Source organism: Pimephales promelas, chromosome 18 (genome assembly GCF_988280905.1).
Source record: "Pimephales promelas chromosome 18, fPimPro1.hap1.1, whole genome shotgun sequence".
Taxonomy (NCBI): Eukaryota; Metazoa; Chordata; class Actinopteri; order Cypriniformes; family Leuciscidae; genus Pimephales; species Pimephales promelas.
Genome location: NC_142786.1, coordinates 7,087,231 through 7,103,016, shown reverse-complemented (window position 1 = coordinate 7,103,016; position 15,786 = coordinate 7,087,231). Strand labels below are relative to the sequence as shown.

At 37.4% G+C, this 15,786-nt stretch overlaps 1 protein-coding gene across 3 annotated transcripts in view; it reads right to left on the bottom strand.

Moving 5' to 3' along the window:
* Positions 1-15,786, bottom strand: part of kmt2ba (lysine (K)-specific methyltransferase 2Ba) — a 34,528-nt gene that overhangs the window by 16,049 nt on the left and 2,693 nt on the right. Inside the window, exons 2-11 of one of the 3 annotated variants that reach the window (XM_089122773.1) lie at positions 14,161-14,227; positions 11,587-13,044; positions 11,136-11,323; positions 10,153-10,263; positions 9,916-10,072; positions 8,718-8,928; positions 8,533-8,585; positions 7,963-8,211; positions 4,432-4,529; positions 2,889-3,260 (exon numbers count right to left, since the gene is read on the bottom strand). In XM_089122773.1, coding sequence (XP_088978899.1) covers positions 2,889-3,260; positions 4,432-4,529; positions 7,963-8,211; positions 8,533-8,585; positions 8,718-8,928; positions 9,916-10,072; positions 10,153-10,263; positions 11,136-11,323; positions 11,587-13,044; positions 14,161-14,227 — 2,964 coding nt within the window. The remainder of the gene's footprint in view (positions 1-2,888; positions 3,261-4,431; positions 4,530-7,962; positions 8,212-8,532; positions 8,586-8,717; positions 8,929-9,915; positions 10,073-10,152; positions 10,264-11,135; positions 11,324-11,586; positions 13,045-14,160; positions 14,228-15,786) is intronic. The other 2 variants (XM_039678339.2, XM_039678340.2) reach the window with 2 other exon arrangements.

The window sequence follows — 15,786 nt, the reverse complement described above, 5'->3', positions numbered from 1 at the left end:
TACAAATATTTTAAATAACTTACCATTAGGATTTTTTTTGTTGTTGCGATAATTTAAAAGGTACATAAAACAAAATATATATATATGTGTGTGTGTGTGTGTACAAGGGGTGTAACGATACACGTATTCATATTGAACCGTTCGGTACGAGGCTTACGGCTCGGTTTTCGTTACGCATTTTTGAACCGAACGGTTTGTTGGACCATTTTTCCTTCAGACCAAAATTTTGTTATTTCAAATGTAGGTGCGTAGGTGCGATGATGTTCTCTTATAATGTAAGAGAAGCTGGCGTGACTACAACATTGCCCAACATCAAATGGCAAATGTAAAGTAAGCGGAACGAAGCTGAGCTACTCGTTATTGTGTGGTTGACGGACAGTCTATGAGTTTGGACCAATGCAGCTAGGGCTGCACAATTAATCGAATTTGTAATCGCGTTTACAATTATGGATGCCACAATTATGTAATCATTCAAAGGCACAATGTGTTTTTTATTTACAGCTTATCTTAAGGGTTTTTAATTTTAGTGAGTGTAACTATGCTATTAGCACTAAAGCAACACTATCGTTTACTTAAAATAATGTTTCCAAAATCTTATCAGTGGTTCATCAAGTCGTAAGAGGGTGAAAGGCACTTCTGCCGTCGCCTGATGGGGTCTGTATCACTTTTACTGGCACTATGTAACTTTGGGGTTCGGGTAGGAACCCGACCACAAAAAGAACTACAAAATTCGACTGCTTTACATCAAGCACTACAATAGTCATTATTTCGTTTTTCTTCATTTCTGATGTCGCAATACATCATCCTTTCATGAAATCGTGCCACATACTCTACCTTGTCTGTGGACATTGTTCATTCTAAAGCCGCTGCTGGATAAACAGTGAGCGTGCGTGCGACGGTAGGCTAAATTATTTACGACAGCGGCAATGGACAATTTCGTTTCCAACCAGTAGGGCGACCGAAGAGGAAAAGTTACTTGGTGTTACTTTAAACAAAGCATTGAAAGTTTTTCAGGAGTTTTCAGCCGTTTTATTTTGATAACAATTTGCATGCAGCTTTTCAAAACATCATTCAATGTAAAATTGTGATAATCGTAATTAATAAACGCAATTATAATTTCAAGGTAATAATTGACAATTACGATTTTTGTCATAATCGTGCAGCCCTTAATGCAGCGTGAGCTGATCTAAATCAAGTAGCACTTTTACTACACAGCCAAATCCAGTAAAGAAAGCATTTGAATTCGCCACTGAAGTAATAACATCGCTGCAAGATTTAGTGAGAAACATTCACATTTCTCCATTATTAACGGATTAAACCATGCTGACGTGGAAACCAGGGAGAAACATTGTGGCATGAATGAACTATCCAGTGTCCACAGATCAGCAACATTAACCATGGATTTACTGTAGTAACTAGTGTTGTCACGGTACCAAAATTTCAGTATTCGGTACCAATACCAGTAAAAATTCACGGTTCTCGGTAGGGCTGAACGATTAATTGCATTTGCGATAAAATCGCGATATGATGAAACGCGATTTTGTAATCGCAAGAGCTGCGATTATACTGGTCACGTGACACGCGAGAGAAAAGCAGTCTGCAAGATAAAGCATCAACTTGCCACGCTACGCGGTCTGGCGTTCAGAAAAGAACAGTTTATTGTGTTATTTATTCTCTCCTCTCCTCAACAATCCTGGATCGATTCAGAGAATTTCGGAATCGAGTATGAGATTAGTTTTTAAACACAGATGCGTGATGACGCTGCGCGTGCTTTAGAAACGAACCGTGTTCTGAATCTGCTTGCTTCTATTTTCTCGCTCTCTCTCTTCCTCACTCACACACATGACACCGCTCGAACCTTCCAAAACATAGTAACGTTATTTCATAAAGTTCGGGATTGAACCGAATTACAAGGACATTCGCGGGCTTCATTGAACAGTTTTTGCCGCTTTGCTTGATGTTATAACGTTACTCTTGCAGTGCGCGTTCTCTCCCGCGGGTATTTTCTTTACAAATGCTTCAGTTCACAGAGGCATTATTTATGTCTTTTGGAATGCAGTTGGCTTATATATTAAAACCATGAAAATCACTGAGAAGGCTGCTTTCATTTTAAAATACTAACGCGTGCTTTGTGAAGAGCGCTCGTGCATGCGGCCGTGAGCGACTCATTGGTAAATGTACTTGCATGTCAAAATGCTTTTATGACGCGAAATTAATGTAAACACGGTCAGTTATATCTTAAACCAACAGGACAAACCACATTTACAATTTCAAAAGAGATATATGCATTAGTGTGAATGCAGCTTATCGTATCTAAACTGAGGGGAAATCACTCCAGCTCTTGAATGAAAAACATTCAGACAGCCTACTTTTAAATACAGAGACCACTCTTTCTTTATTGCTTGTAATGTTTTTTTTTTGTTTCTCTTTATTTACTAGCTTTTATATTTTGAAGCTATATTATTTTATATAGCCTATTTAAAATTCTTAACATGTAATTGCTTTAATTAAATGTTTTTTTATATTTATTTTTTAAAGTATGTGTTTTTACACATGCAATTAAATGCATATTTTAAGAGTTATTAAGATTAATTAATAAGAAAAAAGGTAGATCGAATCATGAGCTATCTAAAGATTCCCATCCATACTATACAATTATTTATTGCTTGTCTTTGTCGACTAATACAGAAGGTAAATAACTTTTTTTTTAAATCGCATATTAAATCGCAATCGCAATATTGGCTAAAAAAATCGCAATTAGATTATTTTCCAAAATCGTTCAGCCCTAGTTCTGGTAATGCTTTCAAGTAATCAATATTCATCTAAAACACCCCCAAAAAACAGAGCTTTTGGTTTCATAGAAAACTCATAGAAATCTCAGCTCTGACCTTGAAGTCCACGCGAATCTTGTTCACCGTCCTCTGTGACAACTTGCCTCTCTGGGTGCAGCCATTGGCCAGAGGAGTCAGGACACTAGAAGGCGTGTGCTCCACCGAACTCTGAGAATGAGTAAGAGAGGAGCAATGAAAAAAAGCTTGCTCCTCTTCAACCACCTCGCACATCACTTTCTGTGACTTTGTGGTGTTCGGGATTGCTACGCCCAACAAGGCTGCTTGCACAACACTGGCCGGTAGCCTTTCCAGCCGCAGCAGCAGCTTGCGCTCAGGCTTGAGGGAGGGACTTTCTGTGGGGGTGAAGGGATGGTGGGGTGGTGCTGAAGGGTCCCATGATGATGATGATGAAGATGGTTCAAGGGGCTCCTGTGCAAATGTCAAAAACACCAAGAGAATTGGGGGAATACGAGGGGACCAGTGTTATAGTGGATAAAAGCAGGAAACAGAATGGATAAAAACTGGGCGGGAGGAGGACTGTCACCAAACAGAGCGTGAGAGGAAATGAGTAGCATGAGAGAAAAGAGGAAAATACCCATTCCCATCACCGTCAGATGCAGATATTTAGAACAAAGGCAAGAGTGTACTAGACCAACAGTGTCCTAACCAGGCAGAACATTATAAATGGTTATAATTCTTATGTTGACTTGAGGCAACCACAAAAAGCAACATGATGCAACAAGACATTTTGTCACAAGTTTGGGTCTTAATTTATCAAATGACTTGATAGGAGAATTTTGTCATGCAACACCTGGTTAGGACACGTTGTTATGCTGTAGTTGTGGAGAAACGGGAAGAACTGCATCCAAAGAAAGGGGAAGAGCAATTTTATTTTAAAGAAAGAAAGATGATTTCCAAATGCATTAAATAACATTTTATTTCAGAGGTGATTCAGGAATTGGATTGAGCTATAAGTTATAGACCAAAATAAAGCTACACAATTAATCTAAACAAAATGGCAATATGGCTACGTGTGCTTATGAAAATGGCAAAGGCTGTGATTCAATTAAATATATGCGTGGTTCAGTAAATTTTGGTCCACACCAACATCTCCGCATCTGAGTTTGGGTCTCTTACAACATCTAGATGCACCAAAACGTTTTTTTTTTAAAGCTAGATAATTTACCATTTGAAAATGAAGAAATTAACTTAAAATGACTCCATTTTTTAAAAATTTTACAATGAAATATAGCAATAGTAGTTAATATTTCCATTTAGAAGAAAAAATAATAATATTAGCAATTTTTGGCCAAATTGTGCAGCCCTGCAAACAGCCACAGCAAGCTTGGAGCTTGTTCACAGTGTAAAAAAAAAAAAAAAAAAAGCTTTCCCATAAAATTGTGTAGCCCTAGACCAAAATATATCTTCCAGGGCTGAGTTTCTCAAAAGCATTGGGAGCTACGTTTATTTTAGAGACCATTGGGGGCAGTGGTTTTACGATCTACTAAGGCTTACGATGCTTTTGGGAAACTAAGCCCAGGTCGATTAATCGTCAGATTATCCATTTTGGGATCATCAAAATGAAAATGAGTTACTATACCTTATCAATTCTGCGTCGGGCCCAAAATGCTCTGTAAAGCCCTTGCCTTTTCTGCTTTGTTGTTGCTTCTTCTGGAGCAGTTACAGAGGTAGCCATGTCTGGAAAGAAGTTGAAAGTATTGGTTAAGTCTCAGAGACACTGGTTTCACAGAATTTTATTTTTAGATGGGGAAATCAAAATCGGGAATATGCATCGAAATCGTCTTCCATTGCGATTTCCCGTATCTCTAAATATGTTTAGTGAAAGGTAAAACTTCCGAAATCTCCATGTAAACAATGCGTGACGTAGACACGCAATTGATCACTTCAGGCGTAACGTCTGGAGACGTTCAGTTCGGTTCAGTTGGACATGTGATTCAGATCAGTTCGACGGCTGTAAACAAGAGGTAAAAACTATATAAATACTGTTCGTTTTCTCACAAAAAACTGCTCGTTTTGTGTCTTAGGCCATCAATGTGTACTTACATTTACAAGTCATTAAATCATGTTTAATTTGGACTTCTCTGTGCATGCTCTTTGAGGTGCACCCCTTAAACCTGCATTATATGACTGACAGACAACACCGGTTTGACCGAAAAATGTCAAAATTGAAAATGCTGTGGAAACAAAGACACCTACATCTTGGATGAACTATCCCTTTAATATAAAAATATAACGACAAATACAATGTGTCACCAACGCCGCCTAATATGCGTGCTTGTCAGAATGTGTGACTGTTGTGGATGTGCTGGAACAACGCAATGAAAACGGCAACTAATCCCAATGAATTCACAACAACAATTTAATAAAATAGTGTTCTTATGTTATGCAACATGACAGTCCCAAAATAACCATTGGTAGTAGGGCTGCACGTTTTCAAGTTTTTCATTAACCGTTAACCGAGGCCCTTAGCGGTTAATACTCGGTTAACCATAGTGTGCGTGCCGCAACCTCGAGAAACTGAGGTACAGAGTTTAACACCTTTAATAACTGGTTGGACGATTTCTCATTTGAAACTAAATTAATTTATAGAAATAAAACGCAGTGGTAAGTACAGAGCAGTTAAAATAGGCGCGTTTCCATCACCCTTCAAACTGAAATTGCCAATTGAAAATACGCACATTGGAAACACGTCCATTTCGCAAAAACTCTGAAAAAAGTATATTTCACAAAACTGCAATGCGACATTTTGTGTGTTTTGGTTCCGCAAATAATAATAATAATAATCATCATTATCGTAACATTTTATTAGGCTGCATATGTATAAGACGCCTTTATCCAAAAAAGGAACAAAGCACAAATAAACACAATATTTTGACGCATATCCAGTGTGTGTGCGGAGTGTGGAGCGCGCACTGATGGCTGCGAGACGCCCATGCAAACACTTGCAGTTTCCTTTCAGTGGAAACAACTTAAAATACTCTTTCATTTCTGGTCATACAGAAAATAATAATACATTATTCTCAAATACATTTATTTGAGAAACTCACAATAACAAGAAAACATTGTGCTTTTGTAAAATATATTAAACAATCAGGCGTGCTTCATGATCTCCGTGAACTGAAGCGAGAGAACTGAAACAGCCACCGTAAATTTTGTAGACTAAAGCTTTAAATGTCCAATTTAAAGCCAACGAACAAATTCGAATCGAAACCTAATATCTTCTGACTATGTAATTATGTGGCTAATTATGTATTTCTCTCCAAAGGTGCATCCGGAGATGGAGATATGTTTTTAGCCGAAACTGATTTAGAAAATAATAGTTTATTACTTAAAAATTAATGCCTCGTTATTTTATATTATTTTATTTTATTATCAGACACATTTATTATAGCCTAAAAATCACATATAAATCCCCTTTCTGTAGGCTGAATCAAACAAATATCTGAAAATTCGTCTATATACAGCCTATACTTTTGCGCAGCATAGGCCTACAATTTAAATGAAGATTTTGGTGTTCAACTTCGCGTTTTAAAAACTACAACAACCGTTCATTTTTCCTTTTGCAATTATCCCTACGGATTAAATAAGGGGAAACGAATTAAAACAAAAGTACACTGAGCGTTTGGACATAATATGAGGCAGAGTTATTTTTTAAATTCATAAAACAAACAAGGAATAGCCTACTGGAAAAAACCTCAAAGAAATGCCACAATCAAGACCTCGGAACAGAAATGAGGGAGAAACACCCAGGAACTCTGTGTCTTTCCCTGCCATTAATGCTTGGATAACACACCACATCTTCTTCCATAAATAATACTAATGTCTAGTGCGGTTGCTGTGTAATAGTCATTATAATCGGCATTATTTTTGGAATGACTTATCGCGAAAGAAAAAAAAAAAGATGTTTTAGTCGCATAACATCGTTAATGGAAACGCCGTCATTTCACATTATTTTTTTAATGGACATTAAGAAAACGCAAAAGTTTTGTGCAAATATGTATTGACGCCACTTAACCAAGCAAAAAGGTTTCACTCGGTTACGCAATTTTAAACGGTTAATCGGTTAACCATGGACACCTCAATTGGTATTATTAGACATGCATTCTGCTTGAGCGACGCACGCTGAATGAATAACTGTTGAGCACTTTGTTAGCATTTATTTATCTCAAAGAAACGCATCCTATTTGATTTTAATCAGATATATACAAAATAAATATATTACAAAATTATACCTGCACAAAATGACTTGAATGCACAAGTGAACTTAATCTAAGTTATGTGGTTTTCAGAATGACTCATGTTGTGGACGCGCTATTCCTGGAGCAACGCGACATGGCATCTAAACCCAAATAATCCCAAAAAATTGTTCTCTTTATAATCTTGTGTAATATGACAGTCCCAATTATCATTATTAGTCATTCATCAAAATGAACTAATCTTTCTCCCAAGTCATTTGGTTCATTCAATGAACGAAACAAATGAATTAACTCGCAAAAAGATTTGTTCATTTTGATGAACGAGTTCAAACAGGAGAGTCACGAAAGTGCAATAGCAAGGCGAGCATTTGAGCTTATAAAACTGGTTTTCGTTTTTCTTTTCTTTTTTTTTTTTTAAATGAGCGATCGTTTCGATTGATAAGACCCTTCTTCGTCGTTTGGAAAGCCCTTTGAACAGTTTGAAGTTTGCACTGAAAGTGTCTTTTGGACCTTGAACCGTTTGGTTCCCACTGTAGTGCATTACATGGAGAAAAATGCTGGAATGTTTTCATGAAAAACCTTAATTTCTTTTCAACTGAAGAAAGAAAGACATGGACATCTTGGATGACGTGGGGGTGAGTAAATTATCAGCAAAAGTTTTTCGAAAAGTGAACTACTCCTTTAATCAAACCAATACGTTTGAAACCAGCCATTGCATTTTATCGCACAGCATGGGTCAATCTATCAATAAGAGGAACAAATCAACAATTTCTTTTTTTATTTTTATTTTAAGCAATCAGGAATCAAGTGAATCTAGCAGAATCAGACCCCCTCATGGCTACACTACTGCTCTTAAAAAAAACAAAGAGCTGTCCCAGTGTGTATTGGCATAAGGGTTGACGTGAAACTCGTACCACTGGATTGAGTCTTTTGGGTCCTGCTGGCCTTTGTCTTCTCTGAGCTGACACTCTCTGTCTCTGAGTCAGAGTTGTCGTACCCCAGCATTTTTCTGTAGGACCGAGGAGTGACCTGTCGTCTGGGCTGCCTCCTGGTGGGGCTGAAATGGGCTTGACCTCCATCATCTCCCCCTTCCTCCTCGTTTTCTTCTTCGCTGCTGTTCATGCCAGAGGCCGCTGATGGCCGCCGCCGCCGCTTCATCTGGACTGCGCCAAAGAGAGGTGGTCAAATAAAATAATCAATTCTGTACGAATAACCAACAGGCCAGGGCTGAGTTTCCCAAAAAGTCCAAGTAGATAGTAGAACCATTCCCACCAATGGTCTCTACGATGAACCCAGCTCACAATGCTTTTGGGAAATACAGCCCAGAGCTTTAATGCCAACTTTGTCTGCTAAAATTGAAGGGTACAAGTATTTTAACTGTAATATTTGAAAAATTTTTTTCATTTTTTATTATATTTGCATTATATTTTACTAAATACCAGGTCACTAAAAAGGGATCAATTTTAAAGAGGCAAGCAGAGTACCTTTGTTAAATCGCCTCGTTTTGTTCTGCTCAATCAGTGAACACTTCTTTAAGCTGTTGAAAAAATACACAAAAAGTCCACAAATAGGATCACAAAAGAAGAAATGCATGATATGACTTCTTTAAACCCCAGGAAAGGTTTGTTGCCATGTAATACCTTGTAGTTAACACTATTTGGACACTTACACACAGCTCTGCCGTTTCTTGTTGGGTCCTCCAAATTTGGGCTTGTCCAGACAGAACACACACCTCCCGCAGTCCTCCAGCCGATTGCAGCCCTTGCAGTGTAAGCAGCGCTTCAGCCGAAGGCCAAAAGCAGTGCTTTCATACCTGCGTCTAAATGTTGGCTTTGGCTCAACAGATTCTTCACTCTCTGGTTCTGAGTGAGTTGCAACATCTTGAAGTGCCAGAAGGGGCCGGTGGAAGAGGGAGACAGAGGCAAAAGAAAGCATCTAACATAAGAATAAGGGCATTTCGGAAATGTCAAGGTTTGGTTTGCTAAGAAATGAAGGGAACACTAACTAGATATAATGGTGAACTGCTGCCACAAGTAGGCATTATAATTATTTCAAGTTTGAATCATATCATATATTAGCTTTCAAATACGAGCACTTCAAACAAATAAAGAAATACCATAATGCAAATATTTGTGTTTCTATTTTTATGTTTGTTTGTTTTTTTTTTTTGTGCAGTAGTGCATTATGTGAGTTTTTCAAATGACCTCAGGCCATCTCATGAGGTGTTTTGAATACAATCCACGACTCAGTTTGCATATGTTGTGCATTATGAATGCAACACACTCTAGGATCATTTTATTTTCACATTCACGTAATTACAAAACTTCTAACCATTACATGTTCCCATGTCCAGAAAGGATGAGAATATTCAGCTAAACATAGCTAAAAAGAGTTTAATGCAAAATTAAACTATTATTACACGTAATTATACTAGATTAAATTAATAAAAAATAATAATAAACATTCTAATATCCTGGTGGGCTGGGTTTCAAAAATAATAGCGTAAATGTAAAGTAGTCCAAATAGAGAGATACGTTTAGGAATTGTACATTAAATCTAAAATAAATATTTTTTATTTTTTAGAATATTTATCATAGAATACCTATATTTACATTTCATTATTATATTATTCATATTTAAAATCATTCTACATTATATACAACTTGCTTACAAAGCCTTAAAAGGAAATCATACATTTTATGCATTCAAGCCCACAAATTACGAGCTGAACTTGTATTACAATTACACTGCAACTAACATGACATAATACACAATTTACAGGCCAAAAGAGCCCATTTATCTCCATGATATTCGCAAGTGTCACTTATAACGGATGTGGACAGAATGAGCAAAGGAGAGGTGTGTACCCTCTTCGGCAGGTGAAGCAGTGATCCCCTCTCTCTCGTGCAGAGGAAGGGCGCTGAGCCTGGGAATGTCATCGGGAACCATGGCACGTGGCTGTCCCAGTGCAACCGCTGCTGCTCGACACACATGCTTTATCCGTGGACCACCGATCACTTGCTCCTACAGAGTTCAAAGAGCACTGCGTTAAACTCACAATCCAATGAAATGTCTGCAAAGCAATATTTTTCAGTGAAACATACCTGTGGAGCCCCCTCTGGGTTAGCTGGGACTACTCTCTTTCTGCCCCTCTTTCTTCCTCTCTGCATGCCAGGGGCTGATCCATCTCTTACTCTTGCAGAGCCAGACAGAAGCTGCAGAGCATAAACATCACTGTTTGTGTAATTACACAGATTTAAAATATATTACAGACCGACTTATTGTTTTCTCAATTTGCCACTTTTAAAAAACATTGGTTCACACTAAAGCCTCCAAAGATGACAAAAAATATTACTACTCTACTGTTTTTACCGTTCTATCCAAGTTTTTTTGATGTTTGTTTTTAAGAAATCTCTTTTGGTCACCATGGCTTCATTTACAGTAAAATATAGTAAAAACAGCATTGTTGTGAAATACTACAATATAAAATAACTGTTTTTAACTTTTAATACATTTTAAAATGTTATTTATTCCTGTTATTATAAAGCGTTCAGCAGCTGTTTCGATCTGCTTATTTTTATGCACATTTTTGGCATATTAAGGCCCGTAATATGCACCGGGATGAATATCAGCACGTGTTATTCGTCAGCGTTTTTTCAACGCGTTTTTTGTGTTCACACCCAAGCAATTTTTGCTGACGATGAGCCGAGTGAACATGCAAATTCATTCCCTGACATTAGATGTCGTCAATTTGCTCTGCAATACCACTCCATATCAGTTTTCTTTTATTAAGATGTTTGTAGTCCCTGTCGCGTTTGTCATATAGTTCTTTATGTTCTAGCACCAATGAGAACAATCAGCTCTACATTCATCTTGCCTTGCATCTTCCTTGACTTATTTCTTCCTAGCTGTGTAGACGGCAACGCTACTTGGCGTAGATCTTCTCCGTTACGTATGTATGCTTGGCAAGACCATTTTGTGTTTGTGTTTACCCAGCTTATGAATAGTCAGAACCTGTCAGATACAGTGCCTTATAAAAAAGCCACACAGCACTATTTGCCGTCATAAAATTGTTAAACATTCTGACCTGAGCTGATTTGAGCTGTTTTTGCTGGTCGATTTTAATCAGTTGGACTCTGGCTCTCTTCAGCAGGTGGAACATCCTCTTATTGGCACCCGAAAGACTCATTCTGTGGGCGTTAACACCTTGCTCTGACATCATCTGGGTATTTTGTGCAGTCATTTCAGAGATCCCCACAAGGTTAGAAGTCTCTACTGAAGGAATAAAGGAATTTGCCTCAAGGTTAATGGGAAAAGGTGGAAACAAAACAATCATTTTTTGTTATGCATTTTATGTACACTTATTTTATTAGCATTAAAAGTGGGTGTCATCTTTAATATTTGATATTAAATATGGCATTACTTGTTTTCAAGCAAATTATTTGATAACTATAATGTCGTTTTTTTATAAGCACCTTGGTATAGAAATAAGGTTTATTATTCTTATTATGTGTGGCATAATACAGCAAAAACCCTACCGTTCTCCTTAGCAGGTACTTCTGCCAAAGGTGTCTGATCCGAATGTTCCCCGACACGTATAACTACTTTTGGCACCACCCCTGGAGAATACATGTCCTGCAATTTGAGATCAGACTTCCTTTCCTGCATATCATGCGTTCCTCCCTCAGCACCTTCCTCTGCTAGCCTGGGGCTCGAACTGGCAATCCGCTGCATCCTTCGTTTAGCCAGACATGCTGTGAGCTTCTTCAACTTCCAGTATATCTTATAATGGTCCGTGGATTGGCCGGGTCTCCCACCCCTCCCACGAGGACCACCAAAAGGCTTTGAGGAACTCAAAAGAGGCTTGACTCCTTGAGATTGCCCCTTTTCTGAAACACTTCTTTCATCATTGTTTGGGATCAGCGGTTCTTGCGCGGTCTTCAGCCTGCTTCCGGAATTGAGGGTTTGGAGATCTATATTCGGTTTGCCGAGATCCACAGGGATTTCAGAAAGAGCTGGTTTCTTTGGGGAACCTCGTTCTGGGAGAGCAGACATGCGCTCATCATCCATGAACCTCTTTGGGATCTTGATGACGCGGGAAGAACGAGCGCTGACAATTGGTCTGGCGGTGGGTTTAGGTTGTTCAGCTTGGACTCCAGATTTGGACTTCTCCATCTCTCCAAGTGGCTGTTCCTGTCCCTCCACCTGTTGCAGCACATGTGTAGAGCCTGTGTCTGTGCAAACAAGTCGCTGTCTCTTTCTAGGCATGCTTGAGGTCTGCCCTCGACTGTCAGGTATTTTGCGGGGCACTTCCTTTTGCTGTAAAGTTCGACGGCCAAATATACTCTTTCGTCGCCTTACAAAAGGCTTCTTTTCGGAAGTTAATGAACTGTCACTTAAAGCTGCTCCTGCACCTCCGCCAGGGGATTTAAGAGGTTCCTCGTCTGCTTTTGTCCATCTGCCCCTTTTCGGTTTGCTCATTGGTTTTGAGGATACAGCACCTGCCTGATCACTACCAGCAATGTTTTTTGTCCTGTTCCTGTGGGTCTTAGCATATTCTGCTGAAGCTCTTTGGCCTTTGGCATCTTTTTCTCTGGAGGCTCGCTCTTTTCCTTTAACCAGTGTTAAAGTCCAAACTAATTTGTCCTGCCTTCTCCTGCTTTGTGCTGCACTAGAACCACGTCTTTGTGACCTTCCAGTGATCTCCTCCTCTTCACACGCCACATCCACCTTATTTTCAGCATTTTCAGCCTCCAAGGAGGCCAATGGTCCCTCTATCTGGTTTCTGAGTACTCTGCCATTTCTCTTACTTGAGCTGCCCTGTTTCAGACGTCCATCTTTATCCACAGATGGCCTTTTTGCTTGTATTGTTTCTTTTTTGGTCATCTTTTTGGCTGCCATTTTAATAACCATTTTGGGCCTCACAGATTTTTGGTCAGTTCTGGATAACCTTCTGCCTTTCAAGTTAGGTTTGTCCAATAATGATGATTTTATTTCTAATGCAAGAAAAAAAAAATTAAACATTTCATCATTCATAAAAAGAAAAACCTAGAAATACAGGCACAATTTCAACATTAACATTTTACACACATTTTTTAATAAAACATATTTTGAATATTTATTTATTATTTAATTATATCTGAGACAAACAAACTAAAATAAAATGCTAGAAAAATTATTGAACGTATGAAAAGAACAACTTAAATTAAAGATATACTGTACTTAAAATGAACATAGCTAATCCAAATGTAAAAATATGTAGAAATGAATGTGCATTTAAATAGAAATAAAATACATTGTAATGTGGACTGACTACAACATGCCCTAGATATTAACTTAAAATGTGCTGATTCTTTATTTGACAGGTAACACTTTACAACAAGTTTATATTAGTTAATTCATTGGTTAATATAAAATAACAATAAAATCATTTTAAAAATCATTCAAAAGCATTTATTAAACCAGTTATAGTATGATAAAGCTTGTTTTTTCAATTTTTTTTTTTTTACTTATTTCAATATCGTGATAATACCGTATACCATGATAAAAGTTTCAGCAATCATCGTAACATGAAAATTTGATATGATCACACAGGAAGTTAGGTTTAAATAATACATCCTCTAAACATTCACATCCTATTCTCTTAAAGAGACACCACGTTAAAGGGATACTCCACTTTTTTTGTGAAATAGGCTCATTTTACAACTCCCCCAGAGTTAAACAGTTGAGTTTATACCGTATACCATGACAACTTCCAGTCAATGAGACCAGAAACCGTCTGGTTACTGATATTCTTCTAAAAATCAGAAAACCGGCTGAATGGATTCAAAAACGGTAAAACTCAACTGTTTAACTCTGGGGGAGTTGTAAAATGAGCCTATTTCCAAAAAAAAGTGGAGTATCCCTTTAAATACCAAATACATAGCTCAGAAAAATTACATAAGAAAGCAAAAAAAAAAAAAAAAAAAAAAACACTTTTCTTCAGTAGATCAATTTTGGTCTGACCATGTTTAATAAAAAAATCTAGCGTGTGTAAAAAACAAAGCCCAAACTAATATTAGAGTTAACATCATCAAGTTGCTTAGACATAAAAAAACAGCTGAAACACTCACTGGATGAACCACGTCCTGACCGCAAGGACGACTGACCGTCCACTTTAAAGCCTGTGAAGTCTCCTTCCTTAAAAAGAAAGATGGATAAAACATTACCACAAAACTACATGTAGTTTTATATTTTTAATCATTTAGCTTCAAATTCATGTGTTATCTCTCTCTAGGAATAAACGATTTAGCCCTAATGAATCCCTAACTGGATTGATAACATTGTTATACAACAAATATTCAACAAGCAACTGTTTCTGTGAAAACTAAGGCCAGGCTTTAAACACAAAACTAATTTTTTCAATGCGTAACATGGGATACCAGCTCCTTCGCTATAGTGAGCAGTGAGAAATGCTGACAGCATCACAAAACTGAATTAGGTTATAGGTTAGGTTAATAAAAGTGACAGAGTCTGAAAGCTGAGAATTTGTTTCATATCAAAACTAACAAAGCACAACGCTTATTGCGATTTATCGGATGAGAGGCAAGCTACAAACGTTTTTTTTTCTTCATCAACTGAATAGAGCGAATCGACATCGATTCTTCAAAATGAGAATCGTTTAAATGGAAAAATTTATATTTTTAATCCAGACCTTTCGTTCATTGGTAATTCTTGATCCAGCTGACAAAACAATTGGTTTACAAAACAATTCACAGTGAAATGAACTATGCTGGTCAGTCAGAAATGACCCTGGACAGTGATACTAATAAACGTCAGTATCTTATTTCTAAAACCAAGACTTGTAGAGTGCTATTCTCAGTCAGGAATCTAAACAAGAAATAGGCATTATATCTTTTTTATTTATTCACAACATGTCAATAAGCTATTTTTTTCCAGAATAATTGATTTCGCCAACTGCAAATAACAGAGCATCATCTTCAAATAAGTGGTAACAAGTTCATTCATTACATCATTAAACTTGCATTACACAAAATAGAATCTATCAATCCATCGATCGTCAATCTAACCTAATTATACATTTTAGAATACATCAGGGGAATATGTCTACAAAGAGAAACATCAATGCATGTAAGCCTCCCTTGACATAAACCATTCAATGATACTTATACTCATGATGAGTCATAAGGATTCAGACTGAAGAAATCAAGTTCAGTTCTGCAACTGTCCTCTCATGTAAAGATGATGCTGCATAACCGACTGATTGCATGCAGATACCTCAGAATTTCAAAGCACAGGATCGGATTGCATCAGTCTACAGTGTGTGATAGAAAAACTCAACATGAGTTCTATATTGACTCAACTTTGAATCAGACTGCATTATGGGAATTTCTGAAAAAGTCCCCATACCATAATTATGGGAAAACCTAGTAAGGCTGGTAAACTAAATGTTGATAAGGGACTGAAACATTGACTATGTTTACATGTGCACCATAATGTGATTACTTAATCAAAGTAAGGTCTTGATGTTTACATGAGACGAGAAGAGCCCTTCACTCACGTTAATATGCAGTTTTTTTCAATATTCGGATTATTTGCTAATCAGAATGGTAATTTATCTAGCGATCATAACCTAAGAACAACTAAAGTCAAATTAGAGATCTCTCAATCATCAACCATTGTACATTCATTGTAATATAAACTGCAGAGCTATGATCATAAAACTAATTTAAATATTA